This window comes from Diuraphis noxia, unplaced genomic scaffold (assembly GCF_037042655.1).
Source record: "Diuraphis noxia isolate RWA-SAM2 unplaced genomic scaffold, SU_Dnox_SAM2 contig0004, whole genome shotgun sequence".
In the NCBI taxonomy this organism is placed as follows: domain Eukaryota; kingdom Metazoa; phylum Arthropoda; class Insecta; order Hemiptera; family Aphididae; genus Diuraphis; species Diuraphis noxia.
This window is the reverse complement of record NW_028301714.1, coordinates 21,743,381-21,764,695: the sequence shown is the minus strand read 5'-3', so window position 1 is coordinate 21,764,695 and position 21,315 is coordinate 21,743,381. Positions and strand designations below refer to the sequence as shown.

The 21,315-nt window shown below is 29.7% G+C and overlaps 2 protein-coding genes across 4 annotated transcripts; both read right to left on the bottom strand.

The window, feature by feature from the left end:
* Nucleotides 1-3,936: 3,936 nt before the first annotated feature.
* Nucleotides 3,937-17,536, bottom strand: LOC107173851 (uncharacterized). 3 transcript variants are annotated; one of them, XM_089225390.1, is made up of 9 exons: nucleotides 17,145-17,536; nucleotides 12,820-12,877; nucleotides 12,622-12,758; nucleotides 12,200-12,372; nucleotides 9,477-12,138; nucleotides 8,413-9,399; nucleotides 8,104-8,260; nucleotides 7,677-8,042; nucleotides 3,937-5,554 (listed from the first exon to the last, which is right to left on the bottom strand). In XM_089225390.1, the coding sequence occupies exons 3-9, from the start codon at nucleotides 12,752-12,754 to the stop codon at nucleotides 5,512-5,514; spliced, it is 4,521 nt and encodes a 1,506-aa protein (XP_089081516.1). In that variant the 5' UTR covers nucleotides 12,755-12,758; nucleotides 12,820-12,877; nucleotides 17,145-17,536; the 3' UTR covers nucleotides 3,937-5,511. The 3 variants fall into 3 exon arrangements, with proteins under 3 accessions (XP_089081516.1, XP_089081515.1, XP_089081517.1); XM_089225389.1 differs by having other exon boundaries at nucleotides 7,681-8,042; nucleotides 17,145-17,535; XM_089225391.1 differs by lacking the exons at nucleotides 12,820-12,877; nucleotides 17,145-17,536 and adding an exon at nucleotides 12,465-12,532 and having other exon boundaries at nucleotides 7,681-8,042; nucleotides 12,622-12,761.
* A 1,041-nt stretch (nucleotides 17,537-18,577) lies between these two features.
* Nucleotides 18,578-19,648, bottom strand: LOC107161569 (cytochrome c oxidase subunit cyclope). The gene is made up of 3 exons (XM_015508031.2): nucleotides 19,488-19,648; nucleotides 18,826-19,002; nucleotides 18,578-18,764 (listed from the first exon to the last, which is right to left on the bottom strand). The coding sequence occupies exons 2-3, from the start codon at nucleotides 18,996-18,998 to the stop codon at nucleotides 18,689-18,691; spliced, it is 249 nt and encodes an 82-aa protein (XP_015363517.1). The 5' UTR covers nucleotides 18,999-19,002; nucleotides 19,488-19,648; the 3' UTR covers nucleotides 18,578-18,688.
* Nucleotides 19,649-21,315: the final 1,667 nt, after the last annotated feature.

The following is a 21,315-nucleotide window of genomic DNA, read 5'->3' as shown; positions in this document are numbered from 1 at the left end:
AGCAATTACTCTGCATTCACTTTAACAGTTTATAAGAATAAATATATTATTATAGATTATTATATGTATTGTAGGCCATAGGAACTGTATCAATCATGTTTTTGTTCAAGATAGGTATTCACATTTTTCCAAAATAACGATGTATAATATAATGTTATTGTTATTCAACATCAATGATATTCATACCTAACTAATAATTATACGATTTTCATGTATACGCTATACAAAAATAAATATAAATAACATTAAAGAAAAAAATAATAAATTAGTTTTATAAATTAATTTAGTTTGGTTATAAAAATGGAAACATCTTTATTTTAATATTTTAATAATAATTTTATTTATGCTCGTTTCTGACATGCCACTTTTCCGCTTGTCACAAAATATTCAGAGAACGGGTCTCTAACAATTTTTGCCTCGAGGCCGAAGGTTAGGGCCTCCATATATATTGATAGGGACAAAAAAAATTTCAGAAAATTGAAAATTTCAGTTGTCGATAAATATCTCAAAAAAAGTCAAAATATTTTGAAAATTAAATCATGTAAAGAAAATGCCAATCTAAATAACTGATAAAATTTTCAAGTATCTACGACTTATACTTTTTGAATAATAACAAATGTTTAAAATCGTTACGCTATTTCATAAAATAGTTATCGTTATGCTATTTCGAAAAAATTTAAAATTCAAACGCACTTAAAATTTTTCCTATAATGATGTTTCAAGTTTTCTCTATAGCTACTAGAAAGAAGACTAATGGAAAACTTAGTGTTGTATTTTTAATCCTTAGCTATAAACACAAAAAATGTTATGATTTTTCAACTTCAAAATTACTTGCAAATTTTCGCGTTTTCGACAGATTTCGTAAAAATTTGAACTATAGAAGTTTATAAAAAAAATTGTGACTAACGATTTTTAATTATTTTTAGCTACAATAAGAACAACTCATAAGGAACCTTGTATTAAATTTTCAAGTTATTTTGGTCATCCAACATTTTTTTACCGACACTTGAAAATTTCAGTGGTCTATAAATAACTCAAAAAAAGTCAATTTTTGAAAATTAAATTGTATATATATCACTAACACAAACATTTGGTGAAAATTTCAAGTATTTATAGTGATTAGTTTTTGAATTACAACCATATAAAAACATCGATTTGGTCGAAAACCGGTTTTGCGTAAAATATCCCATTTTTCTGTCTTTTAGATTCTGAGCGGAGCGATGAATGTATTGATTTTACCATGATGTGTTTTTTTTTTTGTGTCTGTCATCACGTTTTGGGGCAGTAAAATGCTTCGATTTTTGACTTCAGTACCTCGTTCGATCAGAAAGTGAATCTAGTTGGTACTTTGGGGGGTCAAAAGTTCTTAATACTTTTCTAAATATTCGAGAAAAACAAACTAAAAATTAAGGGGAAAACAGGAAATTTTACGCACACTCATTTTTCGACTAAATCGATTTTGGTTTTTGATGTAACTTTAAAATGAAGAACCATAGATACATGAAATTTTCACCGAATGTTAATATAAGTATATTCTATCCACCATGCAATTTTTAAAAAATTTCGACTTAAATTGAACTATTCATAGGCATTTGAAATTTTCGATCATTATTAGTTTTTTTAAAATTAATATCGATAAAAATTTATTTGTTTGGCAGAAAAGCTTGAAAATTTAATACAAGGCTCTTAACACATTGTTACAATAGCAGTTGAAAAATAAAAGAAATTCAGTCACAATTTTTTTTTATAAGCTTTCAAAGTTTGAATTTTGACAAAATACGTAAAAATCACAAATTATTTTAAGCCAGAAATTCATAGAAAAATTTTATTTTAAATCTAAGATTTGATTTTTCATACTCTATAATATATCCTAGATAGATAAACCGTCTTCGCTCAGAATCGTTTTTCGTATACATGATATAATATCATTGGATTCAAATTTAATTCCATCCATTACAGTAACCCACTTGTAACCTACTGTACAGCAGAGGGACATCCACGACTTACCGCTAATTTAATCTTAAGTATATATATATTATATCATGAAAATTTAAAGTTTGAAAAAAAAAGTTAAAAATATGTCTATAAAAGTTATAAAATTATCTAAATAAAGAAATAAAAAATAAAATTGGAGCTTATTTACTTATATTAAAAAATATAATAAACTTAAGATAAAATATTTATTATTATTTTACTTTAGTTTTACCTATAGGTTAGGTATACGGTATACTATAGTATGGCTTTTGTATATTTCATGCATCCAGTATCTTCTTTCCTTAGATTTCGTTTTTCTTTTAAATACTCGCCATTTAAGATAACAAAATTTGCTGCTGCGCAAGCAACAATTTGCGTCTGGTCTACAGTACTGTCAGTACTAGTCATTTAGAACTGAAAAATTTGGTGGCTTATTTTTTTTGGACCAAAAAAAAAAAAAAAGAGGGAGCTTTGTTCGGCTCGGATAAGCTCATGGCTCACCAAGTCACGCGCCGTGGGAATGCTGTTGACATTGTAGGCTCGTAATATACCGAGCATGCATATAATATGTTGGCTCGATACAACAACCACGCTGCGCCAAGATCGCCGAGCCACCCGGCTTTAAGATTAAATGTAACATTATCGAGGGCTTCTCATTGGCTTTTCATTATATTTTAATTTTAAACCGAGTTATAAGTATTTTAAGATAAACAAAAAATTTATATTTTTAAAATACTCATATCTCGCTTTAAAATTAAATTATAATAAAAGGTCCTGAGGTCCGGACCTCCCCTCAATTAAAGAAGAAACATTTTAGCGGTTAGGTGGTGATGATGTGTTCAGTATCTATATTTAAAAAAATTTTGGAGCCCCCAAATTTTCAGTTGCGTCCTTGATTCACTTAACTTTTTAACTAACAGAGCTAAATGAGATCTGCGGAGAGTAAAATTTGAGGTACGAACTTACAAGTTGTATATAATTTTTTATCAATAAATATCATTGATAATTATAATTTGTAATTTAATCATAAGTTTCACAATAAAAATTTTATCAGGTTGCAATATATGTAACAAGTATAGTACAGTTTGCAGGATGGGCTCACCTGTCTAAGAATTTATATGCATTAGCTATATATATATATAATGAAAAATATATTTCATTTCAATAATCAAACCAACAGACAAGGACAACTCAAAAATAGCAAAAATATTCACAATATGGTATACTATTTGTCCCTCCGCGTCAGAAAGTTAATACTTACTCTAGATCTTCTAGAAATTGTTTTAAAGATGGTAATTTTTCGTAAATACAGTAATTTTGTTTTTACCAGGTCAAACTAATTGTCCACTATTTATATTCAATAATTAACAGTCTGAAGAATATAGATAATAAATAAAATAAATTTAGAAAATTTACCAGAGCATACAACCACCATTGACTGATCTTTTTTATTGCTCAATTATAACATCAATGTTTAACTCTCAGAAATTATTAATAAAGAATTTTTTTGTAGTATAAGAAATTATTAATTAAGTACAAATCATAAAATCCATTGATGTCACAGTAGAAATATATATACTTCCAGAATGAGTTATCCCCTCCCCTTCAATTGCAATAGATTATAACTCTCGTTCTCAACTGATGAAAAATGACTAGATATCAGATGGTCTTTTGGTACAAAATAGTATTTAAGTCTATTAAAAAAAAAAAAAAAATGGAATTTTTAAGCAAATTGAAAGGTTACCATTTATTGTTAAAGACCAAGATTTCCAAGAAAAAAAATTTGATACGTATCAGTTATATTCAGATCAAGTTCTGAGACAGATATGGGTTGGTACATTTCAGTAATGTATCACACACCAAACTCCCTGCAAACTCAATTTTAAACTGTTACTTATCAACACTAATGTCTTTTATGAAAATCTTGGGTCAAATAACATAATTATTAAGTAAAATATAAAATATGATTACCTGAAACATATATATTTCTTAAAACTGAACAACTATTTACAATAATAAAATGTGTTTATGTTGTCTCAAATATATAATTGTACATATGTATGTATATTGATTTATACATCAATTTTGTTTAATTATTTATAAATAGAATCTACAATACCATATATAATTACTATATAAAAATTAAACAATTACAAGTTTTTTATTTTCTAGTTTTTTGTTTATCTTAAGAAGGTGTAATGCAAACAAAATATGTAATTAAAAGTTTAATTAGCTAGAAAACTAAATTATGAAATTTGATTTTTTTTTTTTTGTTAAAGCTGCCAACAGTGTATGTGTGATAATTGCACCAATGACAGAAAAAAGGAAATAAACATAATTTGTTTTTTAAAATGTGTAGCTAATCATAATAATTATCACTATAAAAAAAGGTATATTATTTACACACACAAAATTATTGCACTTACTTTTTTATACTGTTAAGATTGTTTAGATTAAAGTTTTATTGTCACTAATCGCCAACAGCGATCAGATTGTATATATATAAAAAAAAAATAATAATATAATAAAATAAAATAAAATAATAATATAATAATAATATAATAATATAATAATAATATAATAATATAATAATAATAATAATGATAATAATAATAATAATAATAAAGCTCAAGAAGAAACACATTATTTTCACCCATTAAAAAAAAAGAAAAAAACACGAGTAACAAGGTTTACTTAAATTATACAAGAATGTTTAACTTAAGTTTACATGAAGTTATTTACATAAAAATGTTTAAGGGACAACAAAATGCACATGACACCTATGACACATTTTACAAAAATCATGTGTAAATTTAAAATTTATGAATTATCATTATAATATATATATATATATTTTTTTTTATTTTATTTTAATTTTTGAAAACGCAACAAAATGTCCAACATTATTTTACATTTAATATTTACATAACAAGAAACATTGATGTAAAAAAGGAAAAAAAATACTTCAAGCAAATCGTAAATAAAAATTAATTTAGTATCTCAATTGTTTTTGTTTTAATAATAATATTCCTAAGGCAACAACCAACAGTCATATATAAAGACAGCAATGATAAAAATAACAAATATCTATTTATTGAAAATAAAATAAAAGAATAATTAAAAATATTTAATAATAAATTATATGAGAAATTGGATGAATAATAGTTATGCTACACCTCTTATACAATTTTAATACATTTTTTAGTATAAAAAAATGTATAAATATATATATATATATATATATATATATATATATATGCATACATACATACAAACATACATTAATTATTCACATATTGACATTCGTACATATGATATACCAATAATATATATATACATATATATATATATATATCAAATTGTAAGCTAAATAGAATCCAAACACATTTAATTTAACAAACAGAAAAGAGATACAAAATATTTTACTATGTAAAAAATAACCTAATAGAAATTTACCCGGGTCCGACGACGATTGCCGGAGATGACGCAGTAGTATGTGTCGTCGGCGTCGGCACCGGTTGTGTATGTCATTTACCATCACGTGACGCTCGCCGTCGTCTCGTAACATTCTCCGGGTCCACTATTAACAAAATTAAAACAATAATGTTATTTATTAAAAACAATTGTTTTTTGAGTAATATATATATATTTTTTAATTTGAAAAAAAAAAACGGGTTAGTGGGTATCGCTCTGCTGTACATTAGGGGGTGGGGTGAACCACTGACTAGGGTAGGTTAAATTTGAATGCAATGATAGGCATCATTGTATACGAAAAACGATTCTGAACGGTGTTGGTTTATCTGTCCAGGGTATATTATAGATAATTAAAAATTTTCAAATCTTTAAAAAAATTTTTTTTATGAATTTCTAGCTTAAACTAATTTGCGAATTTTCGTGATTTTTACGTATGTTGTCAAAATTTAAATTTAAATGCTTGTAAAAAAAATTGTGACTATGCATTTCTTTTATTTTTCAACTACAATTGCAAATATATTTTAGGAGCTTTGTATTAAATTTTCAAATCTTAGAATTAAAAAAAAAAACTTTTATGAATTTCTATCTAAGATAATTTGAACATTGCCGCATTTTTATGTATTTAGTCAAAATTTGAATTTTAAATGCTTATCAAAAAAAAATCGTGCCTATGTATTGTTAATATTTTCAACGACTATTTTTACAATATGTTAAGAGCCTTGTATTTAATTTTCAAATTTTTGATCTAAAAGGAAAAACTTTTATGAATTTCTATCTAAGATAATTTGAAAATTGCCGTCATTTTTACGTATTAAGTCAATATTTGAACTTCAAATGCTAATAAAATAAAATTGTGCCTATATATTTTTATAATTTTTTAGTCACTATAAGAATAACTTATGAGAAACTTTGTATTAAATTTTCAATTATTTTAAAAGGGCCAAAAATTTTTTATCAACACTTCAAAAAAAAATCAGAAAAATTGAAAATTTCAGTTATTTCAGTTGTCTATAAATATCTCTAAAAAGTCAAAATATTTTGAAAATTAAATCATGTAAAGAAAATGCTAATCTAAATAACTGATAAAATGTTCAAGTATCTACGACTTATATTTTTTGAATAATAACAAATATTTAAAATCGTTTCAGGATAAATCGTTATCGTTACGCTATTTCGTAAAATTTAAAATTCAAACGCACTTAAAATTTTTCCTATAATGATGCTTCGAGTTTTCTCTATAGCTACTTGAAGGAAAACTTATGAAAAACTTAGTGTTGTATTTTTTGTGTTCAGAATCTAAAAAACTATGCTACTGTATAGTAGGTTCAGTGTTGAATCCAGGTATACTTCAGAGGAGGCGATACCGGCGAATGTCCCCCTCAAATTTCTTTCCCCTCCCTGACAAATGCAACTTTCTGACTTTCAACAAAATATACTTATTTATTAAATGCACAATACTAATTTAAAAATAAATAATTAATAGGTTTCTAATTTATTATGTAATATTTTCAATATTTATAATTTCTGAATATTGTAATAAATTATAATAATACAATTTATAATATGTGACGACCTTAGATTGATTTAAAAATTTAAAAATTAGTAATTTGTTTAGGTTTAAAAACTTCGGGGGGTTTGAAATTGAAGCATTATTTCGACTAGTTATGCTGTACACAGACACAAAAAAAAAACACATTGTAAAATCAATACATTTATCACTTCGTTCAGAATCTAAAACATATATACTTCAATAACTTAATAATTAATACCTATATTATATCACAGATTACATGAGAGATGGAGCTCTTTTTAATCAAGCCAAATAATTTATAAAAATTTATATGTTTATAAATAAATCTAACACTGATTAAATATTTTAAAAATAACACCTAAAAAATGCTATAAAAAAACCAAGTTTATACTGTTATTTATTTTTTGAAAATGGATCTTGTCAAAAACTGGTATTAGTGTAATCATTCCAATTCGTTTATAATTCTTACTTTTGGAATATAAATAATAATATGATAGTTCATTATGTCATTAAAAATTCTACAGACCATCATAATTTTTGAAGAACAAAACTGTTTACAGGTAAATTATTTTTAATAAAAAAAGAACTAACAATTTTAACCAAAAGTTCAATTAATATTAAACTAAAAGCTAACACACAAGATTTATATAGAGCCATAGAGGTAATGTATAATGGATTCAATAATCGAAATTCTTACTTACTATTAGGCAACGTGCTTCTTGTTTTCCTTCTAGTAGTCTGTTTATCACCTTCAGCAGTCATCAATTCTGATGAAGGTGATGTTATTGTAACAGTTTGCTTGGAAGCACTTGCGGCCCTAGTATTAATAGTAACAGCTGTTGACTGAGGTCTAAGAGGTGTTTTATCAAGTTTAGTGGGTGTAGAAACAGTATTCTTCTCCTTTTTTTCAATTGTTTTACTAGGTGCAGACCTATCACAAGACTTGCCAGCACACGTTCTGTTAGGTGGATGTGTGTTACGATTTGAACGACGAGTAGGTGATGGTAAGCTTGGTTGAGATGGAGCTCCAGGGTTGACTTGCACAGATACTCTGGTATTTGTTCTATAAGCAGAATAGTAAAGTTAATCAATGTAACATTATTTATTAATTATATGCTCAGTACCTATGAGAACGCGTGCTTCTTGTAGTAACTGCGGATTTTTTGGCTGTTTCTGAATCTGATGGTATATCTATCAAAAGTTGCTCTAATAGAGATTTATTTTCTGAGACAACATTCATAGGCGCCATTTCCGATTTTCCAATTATATCATTTTCAATATCTTTAAAAATTAAAATAATATATATTATTTATAAATAAATAAAAAAAAATTTATCTTGGATAAATATATCTCACGAAAGAAACTAAAATTGAATAATCTTCTTTAAATAGTGTTTTCTATGTTTATTATAGTTCATAAAAGTAATTACTTACTTGGTTTTTTTACTACGGGGGCACCACAATCAGTCTTACTGTCTTCAGAGTCCATACGCTTCCTTTTCTTTAGTTTGACAGAGGGTAAATCTCCATCAGTCTCTAAAGAAGATATAAGGTGTGGTTCTGTTTGATCTAGAATATCTTCAATATCCAGTTTAGGCGAAACAGGAGGAGAATCGTCTCTAATTTTTTCTGGATTAGAATATGTATATAAAGCTGGTGTTACACGAAATGGTTGAATATCATCTAAATCAGGAGAATCTGCTGTACTCTGTTGGTCTATAGATTCAACAGGTATTTTAGTTTCTTCTTGTTTCAATGGGACAGCTGGTTTTTGACCAGTTTGATCATCTTTCCGACAAGGACTTTCTCCTTGGTTAGGACTTTTTTCTGATAAAGCATCCATAGACTCAATACCTGAATCTTCTCCTTGAGTGTTACCATGACCAGCAGGACTTTCACTTCCATTCATGTTTTTAGTTTCAGTTTGAACATGCTCACATTTGATATCTTCGACTGTATTGGTTTCTATTCTCATGACATTTCTAATTTGTGGTACAGTATCTTCAAGTAACCTTTGTTTTAAATTTTTTTCGGATACATCAATATCTGTAACAGGCAATGTAAGATGTTCATCACGTTTTTCTATTTGAACGCACCCAACAGTGACACAATTAGGTTTATCAACATCAAATTTTTGAATAAAATGATCATTGCGTTTTGCAGTCAATTGAAATTCTTTTCGTTTAACTCCACTTTCAAGTTTAGAATTTCTACTGTCTTTACTTTTAGAATTAGTCACTTTTCGACTGACCACAGTTAATGGTTTTTTATTCATATCTTTGTGAAACGTATTAGGCGCCTGTGTTTTTTGACCAGGTAAAATGTGGTTGGAAAAGTGGCTAGATGTTAGATATGTATCATTAGACTGACCACTAAGAGATCTGTTCAATTTTGTCATAGAAGAATTCAATGAATGTGTACCTAAACAAATTAATACAGATTTAGTAATTACTTTAAAAAAAATAATTATTAATTTCAATTTAGTAAATTTAATTTACCTATAAATGGTATGTCGACACTGGTTCGTCTTTGATTATTTGATTGTGATCCACTTGGTTGAGTTACAGTATCCATTCCATTGTTCAGAGCTCGTTGTTTTTCATGAAAATTGTTTCTATTTCCAAAAGTAGCAGCAGCAAGCATTCTTGCTTCTTTAACTGCTGATGATTTTACAACATTTTTAAACAGTGAAACTGCATTACTTTTTGTAATTTTAGTCTTAGAATGTGTTCTTTCAACAATTCTGTGCAAGTTAGGACTGTCTACAGATCCTGTTCTTTCTCTTGGTAAACATTTCTTTTTTGACTCTCTTTTTTTAACCTTATTAAAACTCAAACTCATTTTATTATGTTTATCACTAGGCATGGACCTTAAAATTGACGCCACTTCAGCTTCAGTTGGATATATCCTTCCAGGAGGTAAGACAGGATTGTAACTACTAGTTGGCTCATTAGAATCCACTGATGAAGATACAGGCTCTACACTTTCTTCAATTCTTTTTAGTTTTACTCTAGAATCATCTTCTTCGATATTTTCTAACTTTATTTGTTTTGAACAAATTTTTAACAAGTCCTGGTTTGAACTTTTAGTTTTTAAGTGATTTAAACTTGCTTTTACTTTACACCCTGTTGATTTCTTACTTTCATCGTCAGAGTCTTTCCATTTCTTCTCCTTTCTTGAACCAACTACCACAGCAGCATTTCTTCCTCTTAATGAAATGTGTAAAGGCGGTACACGAAGTCCTTCAGCAGAAGACCCAGCTAATGGTGTTGATGGATTTCCAAAGTGCCTTTTATCTACTTTACATAAAGGAGAACTACCAAATGAAACATCAACTTTATATGGTTCCTTTTTTTCAGTCAACTTTTTCAATCGCAACTTTATTTTTTCAGCAGGAGCAGGTAATGGACTTGACCGATGACGAGAGGATGCTTCACTGTTGGTTGATCTTACAGTGGCTTCAGAATCAGATTGATCAGTAGTAGTATCATTACGACGTGAGGTAGGTGAACCAGTGTCATCATCATCCGAAAACACAGAATTGGACCTATCATTAGTTATCGGAGAAGAAAAATTATAAAAACTATCATCTGCAAAAGGTAGATTTTTTATTTTCTCATCCGTATCACTTTCTGAACTACTATCGCTAGACATAGGTTCCATATCTCCAGTCAACGGATTTATAAGAAACTGTCGTTGTTTACCAGAAGAAGTTAAAGGTGGTGATTTTATCGGTTGACTAGATACCACACTTTTTTGAATTTCTTGACTTGTATTTTCTGTAGGTTGTTGAGTAATTAATCTTTGTTGCAAGCTGATTTCATTAGGTGATTGATCAGATTTTTTATTTACAGTAATATTTTGCGCCTGATTATGATTATGAGTACCCTGTATAAGATTATTAAAATTTTGTTGGGACGTTTCATTATATGTACAAGAGGTCTGAGAAACATTCGATATCTGATTACTAGGTACAGGATGGAATGAATTATTGGAAGTGATATTTTGGGATTGACTTGAAACCGATGGACCTTTTTGCATTAGGGTAGTATCATGGCTGCTAACATTTGTCATTTGAGTAGACATCAAATCTGTCCTTTGTTGCAATATGGCATTGGTCTGAATTGGTTTATTTGACCCAGCTGGGCTATATTGTGTTTGTAACCTAATCGGAGGCTGAATGAATGGTTGATTAATATTTGGCTTAGCCATCAGATGATTTGAACCTTGCCTCATTTGATTGATATAACCTTGGTTGAGTTTTAATTGATTGGTAGTGATAGTGACATTTTGGGGAATAGTTTGTAAACGGTTTTGGGTAATTGGTGAGCTTGACAAGAAGGCATGCTTAACAGCATAAGAAGTTTGTACATTTGGTGAGCCAACAATCTTCTGGGTTTGTGAGAGCTCTTGGGAAGGCACATTGTGTTTGTTGACCAACCTAGCAGTTGGTCCATTAGGAGATCCAATGGAATCTACTCGATTCAGAGCACTGTTGGTAACTGAATCTGGTAGCTTCTGTAGCCTTTGGACAACTTGAACATCCGAAGCAACATTAGCAAATGCAGATTGGGTAAACTCTGAACCAGAAAAACCATCTTGACTTTTCACCACATTTGGAGAAGGTATTAAAGGTTTCTTATGTTTGTCCATTGGTGGAGGCATTTTTCCTGCACCTTCATTTTGTAACAAATTAACCAACAATGGACTTGAGTGCACTGATGCATTTGCATCCCCTGATCTTTGGGTTTTATACACTCCGTTTTGAGATCCTGGATAAGGTGGTGGAGGTGGAGGTCCGGTGTGCATTGACTCTCGGTTGTGTATGGTCTGAGCAGCTTGGTTCATGCTTACAAACGGCCATATGTGGGGTCTTGGGGATGGTTCTGCCGTGGAGGGCAAAGGTGGTATCGGAGGCAACGGGGTAGAATCGACAGCCACTACGTTGGGGCTTTTGAAATGGGGTGTCGATAGTTGAGGCGATGGAGACTGCAAAGCAGGAGATGTTGCGGAAGCCATAGCTTTGATCAGTGAATTCACAGCAGCACTTTCTTCTGAAGCAGTAGGTTGATTGGTATTTGATGGGCCGGCAGATGTTCTTAAAACTAATTCTTGGCTTTCCCCACCAAATCGATTGCCTCCAAGTCTTAAGGAAATCATCTTAACACAAATATTTCACAAAATAATATATTTTATATGAAATTATTTTTGATTAACTAACCTGATCGCCTTCGACTTGGACAGACAAAATTCCGAGCCTGGAAAGAGCTGTATCCCCTTGTTGTGCCAACTGCTGAAGCTTTGTAGCAGCTTCTCGTGGCACAGTTATAGTTACCCTTACAGAATTCCATGGCTCAAGTTTGTTCACATAAATCCCTTTCTCTTCAGCCGAACCTAAAAAATTGATTTAACACAGATGAAAATTAGTCAATTTTAGAAAAATTTATTTTTATTTTGATCCACTATTATTTATCTTAAGTAAGTACCATTCATGTCTAGTCTACATTGCATGCTATGGGTTTTTTAAAATAATCTACAGGTGCTTGTATAGTTCCTAATAAAAAAAAGAAAACAAAAAGAAAAACAAAAATATTAAACTTAATGTAATAATAAACATTTTAAAATATAAAAATATAAATTTACCTTGAAATAGAAGTTTGTTTAGATCTTTCACAATCTTATCAAACTGTTGGTTAAATTGAGGGTCATTCAGGTCCCCTTTGCATGTAACAATGGTTGTAACCAACTGAGTAGTACCATCGCTATTTGCGGCCATTTCACTGAAATTATGAGATAAAATATAGTATACAAATATAACCAGATTAAACTATATAAACATACCATAACCAGATCTTCCATTTTCTTACAAATTGGGTTTAAATCCAACTATTTGTTTAACCTATAAAAAAAGAACACAAAACAATTAATAAATGAAAAGAGAAAAAATGATTTTAAGTGGATGTTTTCACAAATCTATAAGTATAGAGTGATCCACAATGATTTATCATTTCAAATGAAAATCAATTCTAAATGGAACATAAACTACTAAGAATATTTTATAATGTATTAATATTACAGTAGAACCTCATTAATCCGGACAGTTGTATATTACCAAAATATACGCAATATATGCCGTAGACTAAAATAAACATAATAGCTATCACATTTTAAGATTTTAATAGTAGAGATTTTTGAAAGCCTCATCGCTGCAGAAAACTCTGAAACAGATAAATTTACGAACAAGACGATAGTAATAAGTCTAAGCTAAAACTTGGTGAAATTAAAGACCATGTAAATATTGTCCTTAAATATGTTGACAATGAAAACACATCTGCATATTACGAACATTTGAGGTATCTACTTGAATTATTAATACGAGAAATAAATGCGAAAGGAAAACAACAAAAGACTTTTTGTTTGCAGTTTTTTCAAACCAGTTAATGAAAGTGTGCCTAAATATATAATAATTATGATTATATGCATTACGTTGATATGTAATGTTTTTGCTGGATCTAATATTATGTTGCAATATATCATATATAGTAATTAATTAAATATAATATTCTTAAACCTATAATAGGGAATTTTTTATGGTTATTTTGTTTAATACCGACTTTCATTAAATCAGACAACCTAGAGCCCCTATTAGTCTGGATTAATAAGGTTCTACTGTATTATTAAATTTAGAGCCGATACTAACAGTAAAAATTGGTTAGTTTGAGGGTTAGTATACTTCATACCACGAAAGAATGCATTGGATAGAGCACCCGATTGTTTGTTTTGAGGTCCCCCCCCCCCCAAGACATTTAATAAGTGTATACAGGGACCGATATGGGAGAATGAACGAAAATTGGCCGGCTGCAGTATGCGTTCTTTTATGGCACGGAGTATAGTTAAATAGGTAATTGCTTACTGCAATGTATGCTAATGTGCCTATATCATTGGGTACGGCAAAATGTAATAAAATATGTAAAACCTCTTAAGATTAATACTTTTTGAATTAGGAAATTCAATCAGTTATATTAATTATGCATATTTACTTATGTATTTGTAATCTTATGACATTTTTATAAAAAGAACTAAGTGTAACGATCATGTACTTAATTTTCAAGCTTAATGACAAAATATAAAATAATATTATTTTTAAAAAGAAACTAAAAAATTTAAAATGTATTAAAGTATAAATTCCTAGGTTTAGGTAATACGTTTTTAACAACAAAAACATAATTAATTGGTAGCAAATTTTAGTGATCTTGATGATTAAAATCCATTTTTTCAACTTTCAACGCAAAAATATTTTCTATGTTTTTTAATATAAAGGTGTCTCACGAAGATTTACTTATTATGTAAAAAATTAAAAATATATTTTTTTAAATCATTTCCAAAAAATTGACTTAAGCCATTTTGTAGGTTTATTTTTCTGAAAATATTGATGTTTCAAAATTTTATTTTCGTTAATTTTCTGATTATAAATATTTTTTCTAGTTTTGAAGAAATAAAATACGATTATAACTAAGCACACTGAGTGTCTGACCGGCCTTACGAGACCTCTGTAATAACATGTAGTGTTAAATAATTCCCAAATTTTTCTCAAAACTAAAAAAAAATTAAAGATCAGGAAATTAATGAAAATAAAATTTAGAGACATAATTTATTTTCAGAAAAATAAACTCTACAAAATGACTAATCAATTTTTTTGAAATGATTAAATTAAAATAATTGTAGTTCTCATCCCTGTGATAATGTGATGATTACAAAACCAGAATTTTCATATCTCCATTATTTTGGGAGATATCGCAATGGGGAAATTATCATAGGACACTGTATACCTTGTTGGGGTACAAAAAACATAATATGATTTTATCAAGTTAGGATTATAATATTTTGAAATATTAAATGTCTAGTAAATTTTTCTATTGGTGAAGATTTTAAGCCTTAACATTTATTTATTTATTAAAAAAAATTGATTTTGTGAAAATTGGTTTTCCAAAAATCTCTAGTTAGTCCTTTTTAAAAAATTTTTTTTTTCAAATTTTAAAAAGTAACTGGATATTTTTTTTTTAAATCCCAAAAGGATTGCAACTGCTACTGAAGAAGAAATTTTAATGATTATCATTGCACAAAGGGATGAAAGAAGAAAAACATCAACTGCAAAACACCCATAGGTAAGTACTTAATTATCTCAATATTTTTCATTATTTCACAAGGTATTTTGATAATTATATTATATGAATCAAAATTTTAAACTTAGTTTTTAAGTATTTACAATTCACTTAGTTATAACTTTCTGTTTTAATTAGTGGGTAAATTGATATATATTATACTTAAATAGGTAGTGTATTAAATAAAAATATGTTTTAAATCTAAATAAATTTACTAAAATGAACAAAACTAAGTAGGTACCACATATCTAACATTTTTACGAGCATTTTTAGTAGATATTTAGAATATGTTACTTTTTTTAATTAGATATATTAACAATTTTCGTATATACAAATTATTTTTAATCTCATAATATAATAGATTGAGAGAATAACAAAATAAAATATGTAAAAAGATAATCAAAATACCCCTAATAGTTAGGTTAAAAGTAGGTACCGATATAACTTATTTTGAATAAATACCTACATGCTTAAATTAATTCATATTTATTATTATATAATTTTCAGAGTACGTTTTCTCAGTTACAGGGCTTGAAATGGACCGGAAAGCATCGAACACAGTTCCAGTTCACGGGAAAAAATTTTTAGCGTTCTGGTTCATAAAAAAAATACGTTTATCGTTCCGGTTCAAACAAATTATTACTGTACCTACCATATTTTTGTAAAAATTTAAAAATTTGGCAGAATTGTGCATTGTAAAATATTTAATAAACGACAAACAACCGCGACGCGACTTTTTGAGTTATAAATATAGAATTTAAATAAATATAAGTTTTAAAGAACAACATTTTATTTTTATTTTATATACCTAATATATACATATTCGTAAATAAGTAAAAGAAGGTAAAAATATATTTAAATTTATAAAAGAGCTGAAAATATAAAGTGAGTTTCATAAAACAACTTATATATTATTAAAAAGGGTCAGTATTTCAGGAAGAAGAAATTATAATTTTGGTTGGGTGAAGCCCCCATTTCTATGGTATGTACTCAAAAAAAGCGTTCCGGTTCAGAAAATTTTCCATTTCGACCACTACTCAGTTATAAAATCTGATTTTCATGATTAGTTTATAGTTTGTCTATTAAAATACTAACAATTCAAATTTGGCATAAACGAGTCTAACAGTGTTAAAGAATACATTGCAACCAATGAAGGATTAAATGAATGTAGTACAAAATATTTAAAAAAGTATTCTACAAGATACCTTCGTTGAAATACAAAATCGTACCTACTACCAGTGTAATTTTAAAACAATTTGTAGGTACTTGCAAATGAGTTAATTTTTCAGAAACAATAGTCTTCCTAAGCTCATGTCAGATTTATAAAATCTTATAGACTTTACTTACCAATTAAGACATTCATGGGATCATGAAATAAGTGTTAGATCTTACATGTAGATAATTTTATTTCATAACTAATATATACACAATTTACAGACACGACGAAATCAGTGACGAGATGAAAAAAAATATCGAAAATGACGCGACACCACCACACACAAAATAGTGTTAGGCTTCGTATAGGATTGACACCCGCTGGGCGCGTGTCGACCACAATTGTGTAGAAGCACAACTTCATGAGACAAAATAACACGCAATAACAAAATCGTTTTGGTCCGTGGGCGCGATAAACATTTCCAAATTCGATCAGTGTCTTGTATAAACTCGAAAAAAATGTCCAACCCCTCCCCTCCCCGCTAAGGAACGTGGCCCCGGACAATGTGTACGACCATCACAATAATAATAATAATAACACGGCGGTGGTAGGCGGGCGGCCGGGGGCCCCTCGTCGAGTGGCCAAGGTGGTTTCGTTGGCCACTTGGCCACAGTGAGTGAAATATCAAATCCGTTTCCCAAGCAGACTTCGTTGTCGTCCGACTTACTCGACCACCATTTTGTGCTGGCCAAGGGAGCGGCGGCGGTGGTAAACCCGCCGCAACGCCCGGCCGCCGCCGACGCGTAAAACCCTACACAAAGCTCGGCATTAACCAATTTGTTACGTACATGATGTTCCTGGCAGCCGGAGTGTAATCCAACGGACGTTTTTGCTGTACATCGGACACTTTTCACGCACACAAATACAAAAAGTTGCAATAATAATATTAATATCGCAGTCTATGCACACACACACTCACTTACACACACACACACACACACACATACGCACACGGGAGAAACACCGCCGAAGCGTTAACGGCGAAGACGTTTGTGTTTCAACGAACTGACGATTCACAAACGGTACGTATGTCACGGCGATCACCAATACTACGATTATCCGTGCAGTATGACGACGGAGACAACAACTACGAGCTTTCGCGAGACTTGGGGTTTATTATCGTGTTAAATCGCGAAACGCTACGGGACTACGGAACAATAACAAGAGCGGCCATTTGCAATGCACATCACTGGCTATCGCAGTGTGGCCAACGTATCAGCACACTAAATGTCCCGCTAGTGGCAGTGTGCTACGCCACCTCCGACGATGATCCTGTCGGCTCATCGGCTGACTAAGTCGCGTGCGCTAAAAATTCCGGACATTCGTGACAGACAAATACTATAATCGGGGAGGTACTAGGTTGACGCTTCATCTAATTTTGGATATTTCAGAAAATTTCACCGAATAGGTTGGCGGCGGCCTCCAACCTGTTGGTCGCACTGCACACACTACCGAGTTGATGTAAATCGCGCGAATTCGAATAAAATATGCCGTTTACGTCGCCGTCGGTCACCCCGCCACAAGCATTAAACAATGCAATAAGCGAATAAACTAAATCTAAGTCATCGACGGCAAGGCGAAAAAGATGATTTCGGTAGCGGGTAGCACCTTCCCGTCGCGAAAAATCTTTCATAGGAAATTACGACTTTTAACCCTACGACGGCCTTGTTAGCACAAGCTCCAAAAGTGTTGGCGCACCTGACGTTATCGCTAATACACCCTTCCGAAAAATATCATATGTATAATAATCGCTGTCAGTTGTTAGATAACTATGGTTGATGATTCAAAATCCAAAAATTTATTAAACCAACGATTTTCATAATGTTCAGAAATTTTAATATCTGAGCAATAATGCCTTGCCTGAATCACTGTTCCACCATGCAATAAAAAATATAAGAGCCACGATGTTTTAGTCGGTTAATAATTAGTATCCACTCAACTCGTCATACTCACTCGGTCGACACAAGGTTTTATCAGGATTTGTAAAATGATAGTTGGATTTTATCTTTTGTATAAAAATAAAACCAAGTATTACCAAGCATTAAACTAGAGTTCTAGGGTTTGATTTAACTATTTAAACTGTTAGCTTTATAGTAATGAGGTATTATGCTTTCAGTTGTTAATTATTGATACAATAATTGTATTACAATTTAACTATAACCAGTATAACTTCATGATTTTTATACATTTACAATAATATCTAGTAGTAGAATACAATCAGTAGCGCATAATAATTAATTATATTTTATCAATACAATAAAGTGTATTCATTGACTCTTCTGATCAAATAAATTTACATAGAACAACTAGTTACATTATGACATAGGTATTTTTAATCATCGGCAGGACAAGATGAGAAAAGTCCTAATTTCCTCATTCTTTCAAAGTCCTTGTCAGCATCATAGTGTCTATAAAATAAAAAATTAAATGTGTTAAACACTATTCACAATAAAGAGATGTATACATTACTTGTAGAATTCTGCGTAAGCCTTCTTTCGAGGTTCACCAATGGCATATTTGTATGTCAAACCAACTCCAATGGATAGTACAACACTGAATACGAGGTGGAACTTGGTTTTCTTATCGTAAAGTCCACGTAATTGTGGTTTTGCTAATTTTTGTACTACTGCTCCAGCAGACATTATTCTAAAACAGAATTTTATGTTAAGTTTATATTGACATAACAATAATTATAAAATAAATATTATACCAATAATGTTAAGACAAACAATATATACCCTTATTTGTGAGGTAAAATTATGACACTAACTACATCTTTTATTCATAAATGAAAAATGTATGTTAATTTCAAAGATATATTTTATTATTATGAAATCTTAAATAATAAAAATTAACGTGGTACACTATGGTTCTAACTCTTGTAATATACATCCTTATACAGTTACACTCTAAGTAAAGTGTATGAACACCCAACATTTTTCATAAATAAGATAGAGGAGCACATTTTTTACAAATTAACAAGTTGTTATTTGAGTATCTAATAATTATAATCAAGTTAAACTTTAACTTAATTTTCAGAAATTGACCTTCACATTATCAACTTAAGTTTACGGACATTGTCCAAAATAACTTACTCTGATGTCTATTAAAATTACTTAAATAATATTTACCTGTTTGGTGAATGAATAGTTATCCAAAATAGATATTTAACTTTCAGAGAAAGTAAATAACTCACGAGCACAAGACAAGCCAAAATTGTAATACCAAGCAATTGCAAATAATTTCGGTATGTACAACTGTACGAGAATAAGGTGTTTCAATGTTTGGTAAAAATTACTTAAATCTTCTAAACATCTGTTTAAGCTGTTATCTGTTACCCTGACTAAATATCATGGAGGAATAAAATATTGATTTCTATTCTATTTCATATATATTTGATAACATAATTGTATTAGAAAGTAAAGTTCTATACCTAGGTAACAAATTTTATGAGTCGACAAACAACAATTTCACGTTCCACGGTTCTACCTTCTACCATTCTTTGTTAAAACGTCGGAGGCTAACAAATAACTACTTTTGAAATAAATTAAAATTTTAAGTATTTCATTACATTTACCATTTCCATCAATCATCTTTTGCTCTCCAAACATTTATCCATTCTAAATACTAGTTTAAACATTTTAAATCACTTATAATAATTTGTAAAAGACGAGTGTTAGAAATCAATTAAACGATACTCGATCACTTACAATAGTGTATATTATTATATAAATACATTTAATTTTTTAATTTTTTTAATTCTCCATAGCTCTAGTTTAGTCAATTTTGGGTTTAGGACACAAGTTGATACATCAAAATGGCTTGAAAAAAATCGATAAACCCCAATATGATATTCAAGTTACAGGTTGCCATTAAAAAAAATGTAAGTTTTATTGCGCATGCGCAAGATACATGAGTTAAAAAATTTGTAAGTCATAGAAATTTATGATCCATTAGTCTAGTTTAATGTCCCGCAAACAGAATTGAAAAATATTTTCATGGTAATGAGTGGTAAAGTGGCCCCTGTTTTTTGGGACACACGGTATTATATAAACATCGCCTATACGGGAACTAGTGACACTGGCCGTATAGGTATAATATTATTATAGTTTCAATTTGCAACTAGGAAATAATTCAGAATTTCAGACATTTCCCTATGTGTCACAAATGAACGTTTATATCGACCGAACGAGCGTGGCACCGGCATTATTGACCAATAATGTTATTTTGTTATTATGTTTTGAGTAAAAATCTAACATGGAGATTTTGTAATCGACAATAAGATTGACCAAAAGATCTTTCAGGTTTGCCATCCCACGTTATATTGCAAATATTATGTAAATCACATGTAAAAAATAATATTACAAAAGTTTTATTTAACTCTTAATAATAATACTATATGAATATATGAATGTATTTTAATGTCACTTTTCGTCTTTTCGACCGTAGTGAAATAATTGCATTATTGTATTGAGACGCAGCTGACCGCTAAATGACCATTATCTAATATCTAAGCATTCTAAGCTCTAAGGTATAGGCAAATTGAGATATATGGTAATAAAAACGACAATGTAGTTTTATTTAAAAAGATATGTAAATGGTTAATATTCTAACCACCTATATTATTGGTAAATACAGTGCTAAAACAGGTGAAGAGGTATCCTCCATGACCCCATAATTAATTTTCCAATAATTACCTATATGGCTATATGATCTTATTACTACAAAATATAAATTGTATTTTAGATGATCAAATTCAAACTCATCCCAAATCATTCGAGTATTTGACCGTCATTGCCCGTTGGTTTTATAAGTAACTTCTATTATTTCAAATAAATAACATATGAATAAGATGGTCGTTTCAAAGTGATCACCTCTCCGTCAAAATGTTATTTTGTTCATATATACTAGCTTTGCTCAGTGTACGAAGTCAACCAAACTGGAAAAGGGACAACCATA